Source organism: Homalodisca vitripennis, chromosome 2 (assembly GCF_021130785.1).
Source record: "Homalodisca vitripennis isolate AUS2020 chromosome 2, UT_GWSS_2.1, whole genome shotgun sequence".
NCBI lineage: Eukaryota > Metazoa > Arthropoda > Insecta > Hemiptera > Cicadellidae > Homalodisca > Homalodisca vitripennis.
In genome coordinates this window covers 123,214,078-123,239,412 of record NC_060208.1, presented here as the reverse complement: position 1 = coordinate 123,239,412, position 25,335 = coordinate 123,214,078, and the positions used below count along the sequence as shown (strand labels likewise).

The 25,335-nt window shown below is 32.7% G+C and overlaps 2 protein-coding genes across 4 annotated transcripts in view; one reads left to right on the top strand and one right to left on the bottom strand.

Annotated features, from left to right (window-relative positions):
• The first annotated feature begins 384 nt into the window (after positions 1–384).
• Positions 385–21,424, top strand: LOC124354665. The gene is made up of 6 exons (XM_046805296.1): positions 385–522; positions 6,521–6,591; positions 11,247–11,412; positions 12,797–12,882; positions 16,005–16,131; positions 20,308–21,424. The coding sequence occupies exons 2-6, from the start codon at positions 6,526–6,528 to the stop codon at positions 20,388–20,390; spliced, it is 528 nt and encodes a 175-aa protein (XP_046661252.1). The 5' UTR covers positions 385–522; positions 6,521–6,525; the 3' UTR covers positions 20,391–21,424.
• A 66-nt stretch (positions 21,425–21,490) lies between these two features.
• The window catches only part of LOC124354663, a 120,613-nt gene continuing 116,768 nt past the window's right edge, over positions 21,491–25,335 (bottom strand). For 2 of the 3 annotated variants that reach the window (XM_046805290.1, XM_046805291.1), the window contains one exon: positions 21,491–23,958. In XM_046805290.1, the coding sequence (XP_046661246.1) occupies positions 23,479–23,958 (480 nt within the window). In that variant the 3' untranslated portion in view covers positions 21,491–23,478. The remainder of the gene's footprint in view (positions 23,959–25,335) is intronic. The other variant, XM_046805292.1, reaches the window with a different exon arrangement.

The window sequence follows — 25,335 nt, the reverse complement described above, 5'->3', positions numbered from 1 at the left end:
TTTCTACATTAGCGTTATTATAGCTATGGCCACTGATGAAAAATTTGTGCTTAATCAAATCGACATCACAATCTTGTGATGTAACTATCATCATCCAAAATGGAGCTATGTAAATATTGCGGCTTTGTCCGCCACACTCACAAAGACGACACGAGCTATGGTACGACACCTATAAACCGTTGGTCCTCAGGTTAAGTGTTAGAAAGAGCTTCTTACTCTTCTAACATCGTCTGTTAAAATAGGATATCTCTTACCCACTTTATATTTCATTCAATACCATACAGTAAATAGTTTTATTGAAAGATAAACACGTTGCAATCTTTTAAGGTGCTCTGGCAATTTCTCGGATGTGCTCGGGTTATTTCGGGAACGCTCGTATGAATGCCGCGTCACATAAGGAAAACGCAACGGAAATCCCGCCGGCGCGCCTCGACCTGTACCTGAGTCTAGAGTGCTTCTTGCTGCCAGCACAAGGCATCCTGTCAACGAGTCAAGTGTAGAGCATTCCTGTTCATCATCGAGGTGAGTTTATAAAATAATTTGTCGTCACTGTGTATGGTAATAAGCTACTTTCCAGTACAGCACAGTTCTGCGAAAGTCATCGTTTCACTTATAGCTGTCAGCTGAATTTCTCTTTTCCAGACATTACTTTCATCATGTAAGCGCCTCTTTCCCCGAATAATCAATAACATTGGTTATTTGTTTTCATAATCCTATGCTCAAACAGCTGATTGTTAACACCAAAACGAATTATAAAATAGTGTTACGTTTCCTTATGGAAAAACAATTACTTGACTATCATATTTGCTTGTCTAAATGTGCCTTAACACGAGGCCGACACATATACAGTCACAACATTATAGAGGCATGAATAATCTCGGTTCAGGCCGGCACATGACAGTAGCCTTCGAGCATTTGCCCTCGCAATCGGTGTTGTATTATTTAATAATGTGCCAAACTGACTCAAAATTCAAGAAATTATCAAGGTATCTAAGGCTCGCCTCGAACGGATTCGGGCCTCAAACGCGTTTTATAGCGTGGCGAGTTTCTGACATACTCGTATACAAGGCCGGTTTGATAAGTCAATAACTTTTTGAATAAAACAATTTTTTCGGCAAATAAATATTTTATTTTTCAAGATAAGCAACTTTTAGCTTGATACATTTAGTTCACGTTTTTATAATTTGTTTACTTCCTCAAAATAATAGGTTTTCTCAGGGCTCTAAAAATGGGCGTTTGTTTCAGTAATGACTTCTTCATTCGACCAAGATCGCCTACCGCCCAGCCATTTCTTTAGGTTTGGAAACAGGAAATAGTCGTAGGGAGCTAGATCTGAAGAATAATATGCTGAATGGGGTAGCAGTTCGTGGCCAAAATTTATGTATGGATTTTTGCCATCGTGACTAGACAATCGAGTACACGTGCACTTTATGGAACAGTTCTTTCTTCTTCGCCAAATGCGGTCGTTTTTGCTTCAAACCAACGTCGAATATGTCCAAAAGCTCTGAATAATATTCGCCGTGATCCTCTTACCCTTCTCAAGGTTATCGACGTAAGTGACACCCCGTGCATCTCAAATAACTGTGGCTGTGACTTGTGACCTTGTTGGCTGACAGACTCACCTTGGCCTTCTTTGGTACACGTGGTCCACGATCAACCCACTGTTTTCGATGGTTCCTTCGTCCCTGGAGCGTTGGATCCATGTTTTGTCTACAGTAACAAAACAACGCCAAAACTCGTCTGGATTACGACTGAACATAACTAAGCACTCTTTTGAAGTGGCCACACGGTTGCGCTTACGATCGATTGTGAGCAGTCGCCTCACCTTCTCGCGTAAAGTTTTTCGTGTCCAAACATTCGTGTATTTTCTGCGCGGGAAAAAATTCACTGACTTATCAAACCACCCTCGTAACTAGGAGACCAATGATTTCGGAGAAAGATAATATACCCTGGTGTCGGAGGGAAGTAATTGGCGAGCAGGTGTAAGCTTATTGAATGCTCTTTTGTATTTTTGACGGGATGAGTGAGTGATAAATTTTAGCTTATTTTAAATTAATAATTGTGCTTTGCTATACAATCCGTTGTAATTGTCTGACATCAATAATATATATTATTATTACATCAAATGTCAGAAAATATTTTAAACGATTTCGTGTGTTTTTGGGCATTGTTATGAAAAATATTGTTCAATACTCGTCTCGATAGTTCTATTGCGGGATAGTTCTATTCTCTTTTGGCTTCTCCTTGCGTGTAAATGTAATCTCGACCAGCAATAGGTTAGTTTTGAATATAATCATGAATATAATCAAAATTTAATATGAAATAAATATAGAATGAATTTTGAATAGCTTGTATAGTTCTCGTTGTGGTCGACTACACACAATTAAACGTTAGTTCAAAACTGTTGAGTCCATCTGCTCTGATTTTGAATTTGTATTTAAAAAATAAAACCAAAGTTTTTTTATAAGTAATCTTAACGCAAATTAAATTTTAATGTTGTCAATCAATAGATTATTTTAGGCATTTTAGTATAAAAATGCAGCAAATACATTGGTCAAGTTTTAAAGTAAATCCATACTAAAATAGTTATTTTCAATATCTTCTGCACAGCTGAAGCTTGTACTGGGATATCTAAATGGCTGTCAATATCCGAAACAAAAATAATTGTAACAATAATTTTTAAAACGTCACGTTTTGTATATTTGAAAAAGATTTGAGCGTAAAGAGATTGGTCCTATTATAAATGGCCAAAGATTAGTTTAAAGTAAAATTTAGCTTTTCGGCTTTTAAGAGAGCCTTATTACATATGAAGTAATAAATTATTTTTATAGTAAAATCAACGTAATTATAGAATTAGGAAAATACAAATGTTATCCTCAAACCTTTTGCAATAGGTACTTATATATAATTTGACACTACATCAGCAACTAAAACAAAAAGGGTCGCGTGGCTTCTATATTCCTTGAATTCTTAAACACCATAAAAATTCATTCCATGGACAGTAAATTTTAAGAAAAATTTATAATTTGTAACGAAAATACTCAAGAACTGATTCCATCACTATTTTCGACTGCAGCATTAAAACTGCTTATAGATAGCAGCATTAAAACTTTACACAATTTCCTTGAATTAACTTTAAAATACTAAGTAAATAAGAGGTGTGTTGGCAGGTTATTTTCAAATTACAGAACAGTCAGGAACTCTGCAGTGGCGTGGTGTAAAAACGTGACCCAATTGCAGAAAACAGGTTTTGAGGATGGCAGCATTGGTAGTATAGTAAATAGCATTTTCCTTGTTTCGCCTGCTCATATACGAGTATTCAATGGCTTCGCCATTGGTAAATTTATTATAAACAAACTCTCAAAATTCTAGTCAGACATAGACATTGAAACATACACTTATTTATACGCCTTTTACCGTTTCATCGAACCAGACACGGAAATAAATTGTCCTCAACAGAGACATCATAATGAGATCATCCTTGAATCATTGATTGACATCAGGAACCTTTCTGCATTATCTTATGCAATATGACTGGAAATTCTTGTAATCCGACAAGTACAACAAAATAGACAAAATTTCTGATTACAGTTTGGGTACCATGAATACTATAGTGTATTCACGGAGTGTTGAGAGTGATTCTCTCCGTCCATTAGCATGGTACAGAGACCAATTATACAAGTACTAAGGGAGCAACATTTCTGATTACGGTTTGGGTACCATGAATACTATAGTGTATTCACGGAGTGTTGAGAGCGATTCTCTCTGTCTATAGCATGGTACAGAGACCAATTATACAGGTACTAAGGGGCAACATTTCTGATTATGGTTTGGGTAGCATGAATACTATAGTGTATTCACGGAGTGTTGAGAGTGATTCTCTCCGTCTATAGCATGGTACAGAGACCAATTATACAAGTACTAAGGGGCAACATTTCTGATTACGGTTTGGGTACCATGAATACTATAGTGTATTCACGGAGTGTTGAGAGTGATTCTCTCCGTCTATAGCATGGTACAGAGACCAATTATACAGGTACCAATTATACAGGTACTAAGGGGCAACATTTCTGATTACGGTTTGGGTACCATGAATACTATAGTGTATTCACGGAGTGTTGAGAGTGATTCTCTCCGTCCATAGCATGGTACAGAGACCAATTATACAAGTACTAAGGGGCAACATTTCTGATTACGGTTTGGGTACCATGAATACTATAGTGTATTCACGGAGTGTTGAGAGTGATTCTCTCCGTTTATAGCATGGTACAGAGACCAATTATACAGGTCCTACTAAGGGGCAACATATCTGATTATGGTTTGGGTACCATGAATACTATAGTGTATTCACGGAGTGTTGAGAGTGATTTTCTCCGTCTATAGCATGGTACAGAGACCAATTATACAGGTCCTACTAAGGGGCAACATATCTGATTACGGTTTGGGTACCATGAATACTATAGTGTATTCACGGAGTGTTGAGAGTGATTCTCTCTGTCTACAGCATGGTACAGAGACCAATTATACAGGTCCTACTAAGGGGCAACATATCTGATTATGGTTTGGGTACCATGAATACTATAGTGTATTCACGGAGTGTTGAGAGTGATTCTCTCCGTCTATAGCATGGTACAGAGACCAATTATACAAGTACTAAGGGGCAACATTTCTGATTACGGTTTGGGTACCATAAATACTATAGTGTATTCACGGAGTGTTGAGAGTGATTCTCTCTGTCTATAGCATGGTACAGAGACCAATTATACAGGTACTAAGGGGCAATATTTCTGATTACGGTTTGGGTACCATGAATACTATAGTGTATATTCACCGAGCGTTGAGTGATTCTCTCCGTCTATGGCGTGGCACAGCGACCAATTAAATAAGTATAATTGGTCTCTTGTGGCAAGCCTCTGGGGCATCAGCGCACTAAGTTCACAAGGGACTACTTGTGCCTTGACCTTCCCTTCCCCCCCCCACCAATACTTCTGTACAAATTCATACCGATCATATAACTGCTCTATGATTATTCAACTCCTAATTGTACATTTCCGAGATGACGCAGCTCGTCTAAGGTGCTCGGAATTATAGCCTATGCACCCACCTCCTGAATTGAATTGAATTTTGTAACTCCTGTTTTTAAATTGTACAAAGTATAGGTATTACTTTAAAAAATTGCATTTAAAAATTACAAATATATTAAAAAAAACTCTTTATGCTCAAATGTAAAAATATACAAAACATGATGTTTTAAATATTATTGTTGCAACTACTTTTATTTAGGGCATTGACATACATTTGAATATGACAGTACAAACTTGAACTGTGCAATAGATAATGAAAATAACTATCATAGTTTGGATTTACTTAAAACTTGACCAGTGTCACTCCTTTTTTTGACTAAAATAATTGGGACAAATTAGGTAGTACTAATTATTGGGTAAGTTTTAACTTGAAATTCCACAGATACTGGGCCGGTGGTGACAGCAATTGAATTGAGTTGGGCCAGACACAGCTATTCCTGTATTTCAAAGTTTGTTAAGCCTTTTTCGTGCACAAATAATAAAACAGTTGACTATAAATACAATCAATAAGTCTTTATTATAACAAATTTCACAAGAAATTTAATTTTGAAGAAAGAGTTATTATTAAGTTACTAATTACAACCAAATTAAAAAAAGAATGCTGTGAAATTAAGAGGGCAAATATATTTATTTATTAACCAGATCTGTGTTGGATATTACGGATTATTAAATACATATTGATATATTTTGAGGAAAATACTACAAAGTTGAATAATTCTTTTGACAAAAAAAGAAACAAAAGTGGTACAGGTTGAGTTTGTAACAAACTGGATTTGAAAATTTGATTCTGTTGGAATTAACTGTATTTCTTTGGGATAGTTCTTGGTGATAAAATAATAGTTGATACTTTGCATTGTTCTGAGTTTATTATTTTGAATTTAAGAAGATATTGTGTTTAGGAATTTATAGTTGTAGTGTTGGACAGTTTTAAATAGGACGCTGACGTGGTGTCCTTGTGATGATGAAAAAATTTGTTTTTGAAGATAATTAAAAATATTAATTCTCGAATAAGTTTAAGTATATAATTTTGTTTTGTTTTGAATTTGTTCTTGATATTTAATAAGATATGATTTTATAAAATGTTTAGAAAATAGTGTCTCTTAATAATTTTATTTTGAAACTTTGTTTTACTTGAAGCACTCAGAATTTCATTGCAATTTAATTAGTTGAATTTTATTTTGGTAAAATATCCTTTCCTGTTTAAAATTTTGAAAGTAACAGTGGTTATGTAAAAAACTACACAAAAAATATACATCAAGGTCTATATGCAGACATTCATTTAAACTTGTAAAGTAGGCTATTAGCGTGTGTATTGGGTTATCAAATGTGAATCTTAAGAAGAACATGTAAATGATGAATGACAGAGATGAGACCCAATACAAAATACTACTACCTCAGTTCCCCATCTTATTTTATGATGTAATTTGGTTTTCCAGTAACAATGGTGTCCTGCTGTTGTGGGTGTTCACTCTCTACAGGTGCAAAAGTAATTGGATGGTTCAGTATGGTAAGTTTCATTTTCTAAACAAAGTACACTAGAGTTTTGATTTCTTTTAATGTTTTACTTACATAAATAAACATCAACTGTGTGATAAAATGCAACATAAAACAAAGCTCAATGTATTTCCAATTTAATATAACAGTTCTGTAGGGGCACACTACAGGTTAACATGTCTTTTTTCTTAAAAAAGACAATTTTATATATTTTTCCTGATTAACTACATTTATAAGTGTAACCAAATTATGTTGGTTTGATCGAATTCTGTTAAACAAGATCATAAATGTTAATCTTTAACCGCTATATCAATTTTTATTTAGTTCTATGTTGTCAAAAAAGAACTATCAATGTTTAACAAAAAAGAAAACGATAAGTGAATCACTAAAGGAATTCTATCTCGAGAGAAAAACTTAAGTTTTACTCTGACATTTATAGACAAACTCAAGATGACAATTTAAAAACATTTTTCTGAAAATATAAAACAATTTATGAAAAGTTAATCCAAGCAGTAAAAAGTATTTGATGTCTCAAAAATGATTATGGCTTCTAAAAACATTTCTAAAACTATTTGGGGCATAATTAATAATAAATCAAATCCTTCAAAAATGGCTCATATCAAAGTTGGGAATTGGATTAAGTTTTTCAACTTATCCAAAATGTTTGATTATGTTGACCACAATACACTGTTTTAAATACTCAAGTCCCATGGTATTCGTGGCTTGCCTCGCATATGCCTTAGTTCATTTCCAAGTCAAAGAACCCAAGACATTGAAATCTCTAATCATGTTTCCAGTTCTATAGAAAAAAGAGTTTTGGAGTCCTTCAAGAATACATTCTCAGTTAAATTCTTTACCTACCTGATTTATGTCAATGACAAAATCATCACTGCCACACAGGAACTGCCTATACGGGTGATACAACTCTTTGTTGTAAAAAAATTTTTTAAAACACTAATTTATTTAAGAAATTAATTTTTTATTCAATATAAAACCAGTAGATGTGTAAATTTTTTATTGGTTAATTGTTTTGTGTTTTATTTTGTTTCTTGCATTACCAACTTGTATTTTGCTATAATTGGATTATTTCTAAAAAAAGGCATAGAATCAAATCATATGGGAGAAAATAAAGGCATATTTTTTATTGGGAAAATTTATGTTTTTTTATTAATGATTTTGATATTTATTTAAACACAAAGAACAAATTAATAGGTTTAAACTTTTTAATTTTTAACAAATTTGAATAATTTAATAGGAGTTGTAGATATTAGAGGTAGGAATTTTGGCAGTGTTCACTGAAAAAGAAAAATAGTTGGAGATAAGAATTTGAATTTTCACATATGTATGTAAATGATGATTTCAGGAAACATCATGTTTTTTTAATGATTTATGCCTTGAGAAAATTACATTTCTAATCAAATTAAATTCAAGCAAATTTAGGCAACACGTGATGATGCATGTTATGGGATTTTGCTGAGCGTTGGTGAACATTTTTACATAAGTCTTTGGATAACCAATTGTCAATGAAAGAATAAAAGAATAAATAGTTTTGTAAACAACGTAACGTAGTACCCTCCCTAGCCCACTGAAACTTTTATTAAGGTATTTGAAAACTGTTATGAAACTTTACTTAAAGAAGAAAACTGTGAAGAAAATGTGTAGAAAGATAATTCCAGAAATATATCACATGTAAACTTTACATTTTGCATGAATCTACAGAGACAAGAAAGGTTTTATGGTGATACACGCCCAGCCATGGAATTTGGTTACCGTGGAACTTTGTAGGCTGACAAAATGTCTCTTTTGCCTGCTGAGGGATGTAATAAATTTGTTGCGTATGATTGACTATATATCAATCCACTGGAAATTTAAGAATGAAATGAGCTATAGTTTTTAAATTTTGCAAGCAACCTTAGTGAAGCCTGTAACACAACACATGGCGTGGTGTACTTTAACTTGTTATAAATGTAAACATGTCATTCCTTCTAGTTATCTTTCATATACATACATTAACAATTCATATCTTAATCTTCAGTAGTTTTTTCTTTGTGAGTATGACCCTAAACACTGCATATTTATCTTGGAATGATCATCAAAGTTTTTCCAACTGCAACAGCCACAGTACGATCAAGCATAAAAACATTACAAAACAGACAATCCTCTTTTATAACAAGTATAAAGTTAGTTAATTAATTCCTGCACCTTAAAAGTGTTTTAAGCCTAAAATACTGTATTCCAAAATAGTTTATTGGAAATTGATAATATCTAGATTGTTTTAGTAAATTTAGCTACCTAAAGAAAACATAATGTAGTGTAAATAGAAAATTCATAAATGATTGTTTAGTTTAAATAATTATAAACAGTAATTGATAAAGTCTATTTAAGATTAATATGTATTGTTTATTACTATTCCGTTAAAATATATTGAAAAAGGGTTTTGATTTACTAGACACTTTTGTGATTGCCCTACCTGATATTTTTTAAATTTCCAATATTTAACAAACACTTTTTAGTTAGTGTAGGAATGCTTATTTTAATAGAAAGTTTTATAAAATGAAAGATTCCTATACCAAAACTGATTGTATACTTTATGTGAAAAGCTGACATTTTTATAATGGATAAATTCTCTACAAGCCATTGATATTATCATCATACTATCACTTTTGCTGTCTGAAGAGCCATATAACAATGATACAACTTCTATAGTGAGTGACTGGATGCTGAAGTCTGTCATCAATGCTTGTCTCCAATTAGTTGGGTGCTTCTCGAATTCCAAATGTTTCAACTTAGGTGCCCATTCTCCTGGTCTTATTTCACTGAACATTTGAACTCTTATATCGGACAACTTTATTAGTAGTCTCCTATTGTGTACAATTTTCTTACAAGTGAAACCTTGCTCTTTTAGTGGTATAGTTAAAAACTAGAGCACAGTTTTTTTTAAATTATCAAAGTGCAATACTATAAGGCCAATTGTATTGTTAATATTGAACTGAATATGTCAAGCCAGTGTCTAAACCAAACTAGGTTGCAGATGAAGAAGTCTGTGTACTTCCACGTTCCATGAGGCTGGTGAGATCAAAAGTTTACATAAAAAACCGTGTATTGCTGATTCTGTCAAGGTGATGAAGGGATAAAAATTTCTAAAGAAACTGATCACTTCTAGACACCATCTTGAAGCTGAGATATTTATCAGTAAAACCAGTCAATTCTTAGTGTGCTATGAAAATGACAGAGTATGTTAATACCCAAATCCTCTCTACTTTAGTTCGGCTTTAGTTAAATCATTAAATTAATTTATTGTAGATTGTAGTATAAACTTATCCCTTTCATAGAGCATATTTTATTTTGCCTTGAGGATCACATATAATGGGAAGGTTTTTTAGTTTTAAAATATTGGTTCTAACCTTTCTACAACTTTTTAGTTATACATAAGAATCACGGTACACACAAGTAGCACAAACACCCATTGCAACAAATCATTTGGTAATTGTTTAAAGTCAATCTTACTTCTGGTGAAAAAAGAGAAACATCCCTTGAAATAGTATACAAATTCAAGCTCCAGGTCACATGAGTGATCGTAAAAGTTATTTTTAACTCTGGTACTACTAGTAACACATTTATGAGAACTAATCTATACCTTATATCATAAACTAACAAGAAGTAGATAAGAACAGTGTAGCCTACTTCTCGCCAATATTGATTTTTTTTACGAGAGGCAGAAAACAAGAACCAGTCATATTAATAACATGCAATTTTCACAGTAAGTCAAATAAAGTCTAGTTTTTCTAATAATGTAGTTTTTTTAGGTTCCTGGTAAGAAAAACTGTTCCAAACATAATGGCCTCCAGATAATACCAAAGTGCCACTGCCTCTAAGTTCCACAATCATTTATGACAATTATGCCATGAGGAATAACAAAAAGAATAAGACACTAAATATACATTGTATTTTTATAGGCACAAAAAGTTGTAAATATGGGATTAACTATGAGCACTAATATGCTATTATTCAGTTTAAATTTAGTATTAATAATGAATAGAGAATTTCAAGAGACATCACTGGCCTGAAGATTATTGCAGTCCAGGATTCACCCCCATCCGTACACTGGCACTAGAATTTTGACTAACATACATTTCATCCTCACTCAACACATAGGTATTGGATTCTTTAACAACTTTCAATTTTTTTAAAATTTGTACCTCTCCAGAATGATTCTGTCTGGTATTGCATTTGGCTGGGTGAGCAATGCTGGGGAATTGTTGATCATTAATCTGTTACTTTATTTTAGAAGCAAATTCTTTGGCAGATTTGTACATCTTACATAACTGATGTAGTACCAACTGATAGTATATCTGTGGCATGTTAATGAGAGAGGTTGGCATCTTCATTCTAAGGATCAGCTGATCTTTCAATCTGAAAAAAAAACTGCTGAATGTCTGGCATAAAGAGAAAACATACCAGAAAGAGGACTATCTGAAGGAGTTTCTGGATTTGCAGTGTATGAAGCAAGTCTCATGAATTTTTTCAGGAGTCTTCCATCTCCAAAGACAAAGAAGTTGTTTTTATAACTGTTATACAAAATATTAAGTAACAGCACTATATTTTTTATCGTAGTTTAGGCTAAATGAAATTATTACTTGACATTCATTGCTTTGTTTGCTCTTACAGTTTGGTGCTTCTCTGTCAGCGCTGATCATGTGGGGAGGCTTGGAGACAATCACACAATTAGAAGAGCATCCAGAGACCTCATTTGAGTTTAACTTAGATATTATTGAATCTGTTTACACAAAAAACTACAAATTAAAAATTAAAGCAACCGCCTTCAATTATTCAGGTGATTTCAAAACAAATTTATTTTTGAATGCAATTATCTTTTGTTTGAAAGATTAACCTTTTTGGAAGGGAGTCTTACTATGCCAAAGGCATTTTAATTAATTACACTAAACTTTTTTAAGGATTACCCATAAGCTAATTTTGATCTACCTCCACGGAATTGAACCTGTTACCTCTAAATTACAGACAACTGCAGTCTTACTCCAATGTTGAACTCTTTATTAATATGTAGAGTAGGCCATTTATGTAGTGTTTAAGATTAATGTTATTTATTATTAAAGGTTCTGTGTTGTGATTATGGTGATATCAGATCTTTTGCTCTAGGAAGGACTAAAAAGACATTCATAGAGCAAAGGGGATAGGATTGAGTGTGGATTTTTATTTTCCAAATCACTATAAAATATATTGTTGCTGTGGAAAGTTTTGTAAACAACATTACTCAGAATTCCTATTGAAGCAATGTCACAAAATTGAGTGTTGAGATTGAACTTTTAAAAATCATGTGTTACCTCAGAAAGGTTCTTTGTTGTGATTACGGTGATATCAGATCTTTTGCTCTAGGAAGGACTAAAAAGACCTTCATAGAGCAAAGGGGATAGGATTGAGTGTGGATTTTTATTTTCCAAATCACTATAAAATATATTGTTGCTGTGGAAAGTTTTGTAAACTACATTACTCAGAATTCCTATTGAAGCAATGTTACAAAATTGAGTGTTGAGATTGAACTTTTAAAAATCATGTGTTACCTCAGAAACGATGAGATGCTGCAGAAAAATATACTGAAATGCAGGTATCTTCCAGTGACCATAACATACCCCTCAGATGGTACGGAACCGATACCATAGTAATTTTAAACGTCCTTATTAGAGGTAAATATATATGGACAATGAAACAACACAATCAAACATCCTTGATTGTGTTTTATTTAAAGAACAAATTAGCTGATTGGCTTGATTGATGAAGTATAAATTGTTTATCCTGATTCCGTTCTCTTTGATTCTATTTTGGGTCTTATTTATGAAGTTTTTACTATCATGCTCTCCCCCTTGACTATACCCCTATGATGGTTGGTAAGTTTTGTAAAGCTTACTACTTTTATTGATCCTTTTAATTTTGATGTATAAAAATGCAGATTTATTTTAAAATCATTTAAAATAATTTTACTCTGTCCTAAAAAATTTAGTTGTGCTCTTTAAAAACTGTGATGATGTATCTAGAAAATAGAATTAATGGTCTGACTTTAAATTTTGATTATTGTTGTTGCAAAATAATGAAGGTATATTTTCTCATTAATCTATTAAGAAGGGTTTAATTTCAATAAACTACATAAATTTAACATTATTATATTTATTTGTTTGTTAATTTGATCTATTTCTGTTCTTTAGTAGCAAGAATGTTCATATGGACACTAATTGGGTGCTCATTGGCTTCCCTGCTTTCTTCTGTGATCTTGCTGATTGGAGTTTACAGGGTCAGTAACGAGTTTTAGTTTTATTTTACAAGTATATTTATTTACTATATAAATCTAAAATTATTATTTTTATTAAATGCATATAAACAGGATTCAAGAAAGTCTGAATTGATATGATAGAACATTATTAATTTAACTTGTATGAAAATGTATGTCACGTCTTGTACAACTTTATATAGCAGCATTATTTAACTTGGAAAAATTGTACTTGTGTGTTAATGTAGAAATGCATAAAAGTAAACCTTTTAATATTCATATTTATTACTAAATATTATAATTATACTTAAGCATTTATTGGTATATTGCATTTATAAATATTGCAATAAGGGCTTCATGCAATATTTAGTTTGAATAAAAACATGTTGTGTTGTGTATGCACCAATAAACAGTACATGTACAAGCATTATTTCTAAGTAGTGCTATGCAAATATATTGGCTATCTATTCCATGAAGTAAGGCATAAACTTCATGAATTTAGCAAGGGACTAATTTTGATCTACGTTATTCATAAACTTTCCTCAATAAAATCTCGAAAGCAAATAGTTTTTCATTGAGCTTGAATTTTTTGCAAACATTTTCAACTCCTACCACTTTATAACATAATAATTTTAAAATAAGAATCTTATTCATTCTTACTTTAAGAAACCATTTGATGCTTGATTTGATAATAAGCATTATCCTATTCAGATTGTTTATCACCTTATTTAAGTTGGCTGTAATTGGCAAATTTAATCTTTGGATTTATTGTTTAAAAAACACAGTTCAATTAACCTCTTCCTTAATGACATAAGCCACAAGAAATTACTGTAAGTTCAGCCAAATTGTCATACATAATGGATAGAATTAGCAACACATGAGATGAAGAAGACTGCCATGAGGTCTTATACAGTAGTTGATTCATTGAAGAGGACTGAAATTTACTGTGAGTTCAGTGAATTTCGATTGATGTTTAAACCCATTTCTTTATTTCACCTCAAATTTACTCCATCATTCCAATAGCAGTATTCCATGTATGTAACCTCGCCAGTCAATACCATTCATTTTTGAAGTTACAAGAGTTTGAAGCAATCTGAGTAGAACTTGTTTTCTTGGCTAACAATCCATTCTGGCATGGTTTTGGTTGTTCTAAGGCAGACTGTGTTCATAGGAACTATTAATTTTTTCAGTAAACTTGACCGGTACCTATAACAATTTTTCAGTTTCTTTGTGATTTAAAGATGCTGTGTGGGGTCAAGTTTTTACCTCATTGTAGTAAGTTAAATTTAATGAAGTACAACTGCCAATCCTTTACTATGCTAGATCAGTCTGACTTCAAATCAAGTAAGTTTGAAACTTGCCTTACAAGAGCATGACGATAGGACATATTAATAACATTCCATCTTAACAACGTTCATGGCATGTTTTCCCTTCCTGAATAATGCTGTTTATTCAAATGTATTTCATCCAGCAAATTAAAATTAACCAATGTAGAATCATGTAATTTTTAATTGCTCAGTTAAAAGAAGAAAATACATCTTATTTTTCGATATTTACAATTAAACCATAGACAAGCCTCTTGTTTTCTTTTTAATACTCCCCTGATCAAAGCTGCAGCCACTTGTACTCTGCAGTGTCATGTCAAGGAAGCTGAGGCAATCATCCTCGAGTAGTAAATTATTACCATTGATATTAATTTCATTTTCCTTGTAGTATGTAACAAGGAACTCGCTGCTATGGTTGTATTAGTTCAAATATTTGATGGTACACCCTCTATTTTCTCGTTAGGTGCATGGAGAGAAGAACCAATATGGGGTTTTATTGTTCAGTTTCTAAATGAAGGTATTAAAGTTTTAACTTTATTTTTTTATTTCCATAATAATTCACAAACAAAATCCAGTATAACACTTCCCAAAACAGACAAATAATAATGTTAAAAAGTCAACCAAGACTAGAACGAAGACATATAAAAATACTACTTACAATGACAATTGGTGTGTTCATACATTCTTGTAAGTAATCATACAGTATACAATTATTTACAAGTACAACAAAATATCAATAAGAATGGCTAAATGAATTGGATGTGCTTGGTTAGTAAGACAAATGAAAAGGTAATTGTGTGTTCGAATTTAATGGTTAAGATGAGAAAATGTGAGTTTCATGTTCGCAAAGATGAGTTGCTCTCCAGAAAGTTTGTTTAAAATATGTGCTTTTGTTAAGAATTATGAATGTATAATATTATAAATTATCTATTTATTAACATCTACAAGCTATGTAACATTAAATTTTTTTGAAAGTCAAAAATATAACTTAGAACAAGTTACACTTTGCTTTGGCAGAATCATAATAGAACCTAATTTAAGAAAAGCTGTTATTACAATTACTTATGAAAAAATTTAAGATATTCGATTTCTAAAAAATACTTTTCTGCAAAAACCAATACTGGTGGTGGTTTTGGCACAATGGTACTCTTGCTGATGAGATTGAAACAGTTCCGATTTGAGTTGGATGGAATATGGGTTGTATATACTGTAGTGAGAGTTAGATATACAGAGTTCAATCAATAGCAGGGAATTTAGGTTTATTCTAATGGCAAAGTACTTTTCTTAATATAAACATGAATTTAAATATCATCTCAGGGAGGTACAGTCTCCCAAAGTTGCTACCCTACCATTCCTCGTTCTATCATCAGACTCTGAAAACCACTTGCAGCGCTCTGCTATTTGGGCACGGTGACAAAAATATTGTATTTTTGCTCAAATGTGAGATACTGTAACTTCCAAGGGTAATTTTTGCCCCACACACACTTTCTGAAAATTATTTGTGTTAATTATAAATAACTTAAGACAAAATATGTCAAATAGTGAATAACCCTGTGTAGATTAACATGTTGATTTAATTTATCTAATAGTTGTCAACTATTTCTTGTTGACAGATCGTTAATAAAGGTTAATAGTTCAGTGACTAGGGAAACAGTCATCTATGGTTTAATGTAGGATATGAATCACTCAGGTAATGATCAGATTGTAAAGGTTGCTTGAAAAAGCTGACATTGTGTTGAGTGTAAACCTACTCTTTTCAATAATTTCAGTTTTAAGTTAGTTTTAACAATGACTCATATTAAATAGTATGTATTTTGGCAGAGGAAACTTCAGTATGTTCGACTCTGGATGATCCTTTACTTACTGACGTTGTTGTTGGATTGTGGTGCAAAGCTTCTGATAATGAACTTTTACAATCGTGCCAATCTTGTAGTATTCCTTTTCTATCGTAAGTATTTTGCTATAAAACTATATTTTACTATTTATAATCAAAACTAAACATTTTATGTATTTAAAAAGATTATTAATGGTAAAAAACTAACTAAATATGTGGTCAATATATGTTAATGATGGATGCCTCAAACAGTGCAGATAAATAGTTTTTTGATGACCCGAAAGTCTAGCCCAGAACCATAATATTAACATGAAGTCATGTGGTGAAAATCAAAGTAAAGTACAGTAAAAAATGTCTATTTCACCAGGCTCAGAAGCCCTCTCTAACGCTTAACCTGGGGACCAACGGCTTAAAGATGACTTCTGAACCACCACCAATGGCTAGGAAGGCGGGCTGCTTGCAAGGACAGGATCGCTCAGCGGTCACCCATCCAAGCACCAGTCACACTCGTGTGGTGCAGTGAATTGTAAATGAATACACAAACAGTGCAATCTTGTTTATCTGGACCTTCTTTGGCCAGATCTCCGTGTTGTCCAGACCGATTTTACAGAGTAGAGTGTGTCAAGTTTTATAAGAATTAGGAATTTTTGTTTAATTTTGATTCTAATTTTTTTAACACATGTTCAGCATCTGAAATAAAGCGTACAATGTGATAACAAATAAACAATGTAGTAAGCCGAGAGAGGTTGATAATTGTAAATTTGGAAGATATAAATGATTGGCTTTAGACCGAGATAGGAATTGTATCAGCAGCTTTTTCTTCTTGGGTAACAGAGGCCAGACAGTAAAAAATTTTTGATAATGAAGGATTTTCATCATAAATATACCATGACTTATTCTGATGCTACAACACATATAGACAGCTGATGGATTATTTTTAGAGACAATCCAGCAGAAATGATGACCTTGAAGCATGATCATACTTTCCAGAAGGGTTGTTGCAAAAGTTAAACGAAAGTGACTAAATTTTGTTACTGAATAAAATTATATTTCTGTTAATTTGTTATTTAATTTTCTTGTCCTAAAATTAATCTCTATAAAATGAACTATGTTGAACTTTTACAGTTATATTTATAACGAATAAATTCTGTAATAATGTATTGTATTTTTACTCTATTCTTGGTTTATCCATATTATTTATTATTCGGGTCATTTTTGTTTCAATTAATCCAGATAGGCAAGTTTGTACTGTAATTTAAATTTTTAAGTAGACCCTGATCTAGGGCTTGGGTCCTATAGGATGGTCTGACTGAGTCAGGGTGACTTACGAGGGCTGTTCAGAAAGTAACCTCCGGTTGGTCACAGTGCGGGTAGTGGAGGGGAGTAGCGCGCCATCTGTGCATTCACGCACTAAGCAGGTCAGTCGGCATCAAGCTGTAGTCGAGTGAACATCGTACCTGCGCTAGTTTAGTTTTTGTGGCAGTTTGAAATGTGTGCTGCAATAGAAAATACCGCCAAATGTGAAGTGCGTGCTGTTATACGGTTTTTTACAGCCAAAGGATACTCTGCAGCAGCTATTCATCGTGAGCTTTGTGCCGTGTACGGACCACAAGTTATGAGTGAAGGAGTTGTCTGTGAATGGGTACGTTTATTTAAAAGTGGACGAGAAAACGTTCATGATGAAGAGAGGAGTGGTAGACCATCCTTGGTGACTGACGAACTCGTTCAGACAGTTGATGCAAAAGTTCGTGAAAATCGACGTTTCACAATGGCGGAGTTGTCTACTGATTTTCCACAGATTTCTAAGACTCTTTTGTACGAGATAGTGACAGCAAGATTGGGTTACCGTAAGTTATGTGCACGATGGGTGCCCAAAATTCTTACCGACCACCACAAAACTCAAAGAATGGCCTCTGCATTAGACTTTCTGTCACGTTATGCGGACGAAGGAGAACCATTGTTAAACAGAATCGTGACCGGTGACGAAACCTGGATTAAGTACGTAAACCCTGAGACAAAAGAACAATCAAAGATGTGGGCACATTCAGATTCGCCTACCAAACCAAAAAAAGCCCGGCAAGATTTTTCTGCCAGAAAACTGATGGCAACGGTGTTTTGGGATGCCAAAGGGGTGTTGTTGGTTGAATTCATGGAACGTGGGACGACCATTAATCAAGACGTGTACTGTGAAACACTAAAAAACATTACGACGGGCTATACAGAACAAACGCCGTGGTATGCTGACTTCCGGTATCGTTTTTTTGCACGATAACGCCCGTCCTCACTCTGCTTGCAGAACAACAGCCCTTCTTAAGTCCTTCAAGTGGGACGTTTTCAACCATCCACCTTACAGCCCAGATCTGGCGCCAAGCGACTATCACCTCTTCATGCATATGAAGAAATGGCTCGGGTCCCAGCGGTTTGATGACGACGAAGAGCTCAAAGATGCGGTCACAGGCTGGCTCAAGGCACAGGCGGGTGATTTTTATGCAGAAGGAATTTCAAAGCTTGTGAAGAGATACGATAAGTGCCTCAATCGTGATGGAGACTATGTCGAAAAATAGTGCAAAGATGTAGTTGTAAGATGTATATATTAAAATATTTTTACTTAACTTGGTGTATTTTTTTCAATCGACCGGAGGTTACTTTCTGAACAGCCCTCGTACAATGAACAAGGAAAGTACCTCCCTAAGGATTGCAATGTCTTTTGTTATTCAAGAACAATGCCATGATACAAACTCCTAATCTGAAGTAGCTGGTTTAGATCCGGATTCTGTGGATAGCCCTACTTTTACTGAATTCCAGGATCAAAACTAGTGTCCTGAACAGCACTTTGTAGAATAGTTAGTCCTCAGCGCTTTACAGTAGTGGTGCCAGGCCAGGCATGACTGGTCTCAACTAGCCTGTCTGAAATTGTGGCCAGAGAAATTCTGACCGCCACTGGGGGTAAATGTAGTCTTAAAAACACACAATAACCAATCCAACATATGTAGATCTGGAATTATTACAGAAGGATGTAATCTCCGTCAATTGACATCTCTGCCAGGTCATGAAATTGATTACCACCAACAATGATTTGGCATTAGTTGGTGGTGGTAATGTTAAGGGTGAGTCCAAGAACACAGATTCTGAGGTATGTCAACTAGACTGCTATTTCAAGCTATATTCAAACCAGATAAGCAGATGATGAAGGAGCAAAATGTTTCCGGATTTGAAGCTATATTTAATAATTAATATTATATTTATAATATATATTAATATGTTTATTAACAACTTTTAGGATTAACTTCATTAAACTTTGGCTTGTGATACAATCTATGCAGACCAAGACGAGGTAACTTGGTTATGAATAAATCTTCTGCTTTGAATTAACACTGATCAATTCTCTTGTAACAATTAATTTGTATCTTAGTTTTTCTTAATTCACAATATATATATGAAAATTTCCAATTATTTCACAAGTGCATATTGAGAATGTTTTAAAATTTAAATCTTAAATAGTTCATGAGCTTGGAGTATCTTTCAGTGACTATTTATCTCAGAAGGGTAATAAGGACGTTCAAAAGAATAATATGCCTCCTATGTCCCAATTTTTCTGCAGGAAATCGCGTGCGAAGCCGTGGGTATCTGTTTGTAATTGGTATTTTATTGAAAATCAAGAGTTTTCGTTATAAAATACTACGAATATATTGACGAACTAGCTGTTACCCGTGGCTAATCGCACATAATTGCTTTTACTAAGTAATATAAGGACTTTTCTAAAGATTGTGTGCGAAGCCGCGGGTAACAGCTAGTATATATATATATATTTATATACATGAATGGCCACCAACTTTCCACAAAGTCTATTTCTTGTGCGTATTATATAATTTTAAGCTACACACACACACGCACGCACGCACGCGCACACGCACACACACACACATATATATATATATATATTTGAACTTGTGTAATCTGATTAATACAGTAAATGATTCTTAATCAATTTACAATTACAGTATAACACTGGCTAAAGTTTTTTCCACTGACTACAAACTCCACCAATGACAAATATTACCTAAAAATAAATTGTTATAGAAAAGATTAATAAGCAATGAAAAATTCATCTATTTTATTCATCTATTCTAAAATTCAATGTATTTATTCTTCATTTTGATGTTGTACGGTCATTACAGGGATCTGAGAGATCACAAATTTTATTAATGATAGTGTAACTGTAATAAATAACTGTTTTAAAAAAATTTGAAAAAGTTAACTATTTTTAAAACTTTTGTTCTCATGTTTCAGCTTTGTATTTGTACTATGTTCTGGTGGTCTATGGACACTACAAGGAGCTGATCCGGGATCGAAAAAACAATGTTTTAGTGTAAAGCACCAACTGAAACTATTGCAAATAAAATCCTAGAGAAAATACTTATAAAACATCTGAACTCGGAAAATATTTTCTCTAAAATGAATCCTTGCATTAAGGTTTTCAGAAGACTTAATTATTTCTAATTAAGGGTTTTTTTACAGTATTCAGAAGAAAACTGTACGACCATTCCTTACCTAATTCTACTTGGATAGTTACAAAGCAAAGGTACTCCCTCCACCTTTAAATTGAATTTCCTCAGATTGATATGTTTTTACAAAACATATGGTATTATGCATATTTTGTTCTTTGTAAAAAATGTTAGAGTATAAACCTATTCTAGATTCCACATAAACTTAGTTGGAAAAATAAACGAACGTCTATTTTAATAAATAATTTTTCATAAATTATCTTGTTGTTGTTTGAGATAAGATTTTTGAAAGAGTAAACTCTGAAACCAGTAGAAAACCTAGACACTTGAACTTATCATTTGTAACATCATGTAACATTTATTCCAAATATTGTAAATGTTTGTAAAAAAATATTTATTTTGTAGAATAGCTTGATTAAGTAGGTCTTAAAAGATGGGTTTATAAAGAAAACAAATGAAACACAAGGATATTATTTTTACCTTTTGTAGTTCCATGTGTTCAGACACAACCCATATGTATTTATTATAAATATAATTTTTAACCAGTGTATTCATTTATAATCAACAGTAGTTAATCTTTAATTGACTTTTATTTTTTTAAGATTTGTGGTAATTGTATCATTTTTGTGTTATTTCTGTAAATCTTTTTTACAAATACATTACAAATACTAAGGTATAGTAAATTACACAAACCTTTTGTTCTCAAGTATAAATTATTATATCATAAGATACTAATTTAAAAACAATTTGAACCACTGGTTAAATGAAATAAATGTAATTACATTGATTGACCTTCGAATAAATATTGAACAGTTAATTTATTATTAAATATATACCAATGGATTTTTATATGGAACTATTTTTACAAATGTTGAAATATATATACGTATATAAAAACACTATGGAAAATGTTGTTTTATTAACCTTTTCCAGAGGGAACTGGGAATATTAAATAATATTTAAACGAATATTAAACAATATTTACTTCAATCTTTCACTTGCTCTGTACATTATCAAATTATAATATCATCATCTGTGAGCAACAGTTACAGCTTATGTACAAACGTTAGACTAATGTAGAAAATGGTAATGCTATGAACTGGCAAATTTTAGACAAAATACTTCAGCTATTGCAAAAAATCAAAACTACACTGTTTAAATATTTTAAAATTACAAACATATTTCATTAAATAACTTCTATAGTCTATTTATGCCCTTGATATATTCTGAAGTATATGCCTAAAACTTATTCACTTCAATTAAAATTACATACTGCAGTATTTACAAATTTAACAACCTATAAACAGGCACTTTCATACTAACTATTTACAGTAAAATAATTCTTAGGTATAAAATAATATTTGCTCCAGGATTAACTCATATTGACTATATAGCTACTAGATTAGGTACTTTGTACAGTCAAAAATAACAGTAATGTTTTTCCAAATTGAAACTGAGGTATTATTATGGATTGGAAAGATAAAAATCAAAGCCATATAAAATCACCATAATTCCCAAAAAATATTATAAATACTTCAAACTAAATAGCAAACTTGATAATTTACTATTAAGTTTTGTTTTGTACACAATCTTTACAATAATAGAATGACAAGTTTTGTGTTGTTTTGATTTCCACAATGTGTTAAAATAATTTTTCATGTTAACAAATAAAACATTATTACACTCATTTAACAAAGATTTGTAATAAAATAATAATATAAAAAAGATGTATAGACAGGAAAACAGTATATGATATATGCTTTGTTACTTTTATTTTAAAAATTACTTTCCCAAGTTGAAATTAAATTTCTGAACCTTGTTATATGAATATAAAAGTGATAAAATATTAATAGAATCTAATTAACTGACCTAAACAGGACCCAGAACTACCAGGAGGCATGGAAAATTTTTAATAATACAGAGATTGCGATAAAATATCTTAACTTATTGAAAAAACTCAATATTGATTAATAAGAATGGTTTATTTATACAATCAAATTATGCAATACTCAGCTGCAACCTACAGGTGTATTACTAGCCTTGTAATATTTATTGCTTGAACTAATATTAGTCAGTAGAGCCATGTTAATGGCTCTGCAAATCATAAACATAAACAATATTTTCAGCACAATTTTGTACTTTCTTCCAAAGGACTTATATTTTCTTTAAAACAGCTTCAGTTAAAATACCAGTTTGGATAATAAGACTTCTGGAGTAATGTATTTTTAAAATTATTATTTTTTTCATGGTTAATTTACAATGTAAATAAGAAGACAAAAATTGCTGTATAACAAATTCCATTTGTTTTGTTCATTGAGATTTAAGTAGCATTAAACCTTATATTGAAACATATTTGATGGAGTCAGTAGTAAAAACAGGAAGCTATAATACTGTAATTAATACTTGTGTGTATACATACATTGATGTAGCACCATAAGACTGTCTTGAGTAAGGCTGGATCTTGACTGAGATCACAGCATAACTAACATGTTTATAGAATTACTATGTTTTAAAATCTTTCCTAATAACTTTCTAAAATCAGACGTTGTTATTTGAAATTACAACATAATCATTAGATTTAAATCTAAGTTATACATATCAAAATGTGATTAATTTCATAAATGAACAATGTATTCACTATAAATCAAGAGTGGTAGTGGTATGTACATAACCTAACAAAAATACGTGATGTTTGATGAACAGTTCAAATTCGTTGTCCTGTTTTGTATTTCGAATTGCCATACCATAACAATCACATAATCTCGTCATACTTCATGATGTCTGTAGAAACATTAAATGTAGAATGGCTTAAAGTTTTCAATTTATTCACTGGAAAATTTGCTCAAGAACTAATATGCCGTTTCAGCCATTTTTTATGTCGTACGGTAGTATCACTTACATCGAAACAAATTTAATTGCAATAAGGTGAAACACCATGAGGTAGCATTAATTTCTTTTATTTTCTGGGGTTATTGTAGTCGACATAAACACGAACAACCTCGCCTGAGTATTTGCGCTGAGATGGCATAAAGTAGAAATCAGGCTGTAATTGATCATTGTGGGGGCGAGGGGGGCGGTGGGTGTAATACCCATTGTGATGAGGTGGTGGGGGCGGCTGGTTGGCATGGCGGGGAAGGGAGTATGTGCTCCGCTCCTGCTGGGGAGGTCCATGGCTGGAGTAGCGGGGCCGCTGCAGGGATCGTGTATCTGCGTAGTGGTGGCTCCCCCGCTCATGATACCCATGTGGGGGCTCTCGGGGATGACTGGGATTTTGAGGAGGCATCGGTTTAGAGGTGAGTGGCATGGTCGAGCGAGACGAACCGTTTGTGTGAGCGATGGAACCTGGTTGCTTCTCCTCTGCTTCAAACGCCTCGAAGGCATAATTGGTATTTGCTGCAGAGTAATCTTTCCAGGCCGAGTTAGGAATCAGGTTATCCTGAAAGTCAAAGTAAAAATAAAATATTGTTCACAAAAAATATGTATAAAAATATCTTAAGCGTATAATATTTTTGTACATTTTAGTTACCGTACATAGGAGTGAACATCATACACTTCAGTGCAATATTCATTGGTTTGCATGTTTCCTTTGTTCTGAATATTAAATAAAAGAAATCTATTTTAAATTGCAGTTTAAATCTCCAACAGCCCTATAAAAACCAGTCCTAAAAACCCACCAAACAACAATAAAAAAACAAGTAATTGTTAAAAGCCTTTAAAATAGCTTTAAAGAATCTAAATGTATTATAAAACCTCAAAACAGTGCTTAAAATCCCAAATCTCAAAGTGCTTACGTAAATTTTGTCTGATTAAAACCCGTTTTATCAATCATCACCATTTGGCTTGTATAATGAATGAAACAATTGTATTTTTGGCACTTTATAAATAGTGGGCAACAATTAGTTATTTTTGTGAATGTTGTGTCAAGACATTATATAAAAAAAAAACAGTTAATGAAATTATATATTTAACACATCTTTAAACTGGGCTGGTTTAAAGATACTTAGCTAGTGATAGTTGTTATTATTAACTAAATTGTTATTACTGTTTAATAAAACTTTATGTTTACTCATTACATTTACAACTATGCTAACTGAAATAATTCTAAAGGAGGATATTGTGTCTCTAGGAAATTACAAAGCTTATTATGATATTTTTACATAAGTACTAAATGACTAACATTGGGATTGTAGGTGCTTCAATCCACAAAGAATTAAAATATTTACAGTCAGTGTGGTGTACCAAATAAAACAAAAATTAGAACTGTTTACAGCTTTGTAACTAATCTTTAATGAATAATCAATTATAAATAATTATCTCTTGATTGGAATCAAAATGTAACTTCAAATGAGTTAGATAACCATTAATTGGAGAAACAGCTGGAAGCTCTATAAAAACTTTAAGGTCTTATACACAGCATTCAAATTAAAAGCGTACACTAAATCCTGCTTGATACTGTGGGATGGTCTACCATAGGAGGGGAGTTTTGGTACTCATGGTCTCAGCCATTGCCACCTTGGAAGAAGGGAAAGCTAGCAGTGTTCCAGTTCCCATAATTTATTTGCGGTTAAGTGACAGAGAGGATACTTTTGAGTCCTAACTTTGCTTCTATAATAAAGACATTTTTCATTTTATTTCATTCAAAGCAAGCAGGCAGAGAAATCTCCCTTAGGTCTCGGTTCGCTAAGCCTTTGCCCTGAGGAGCCCACCCACTTCAACAATAAAACTGTACTCCACACAGACAATAGTTGTATAGTTTCTCCAGAATCTCGACAGTACAGTTTGTGCTCCTGGACATCCACTGGATTGCTCACAT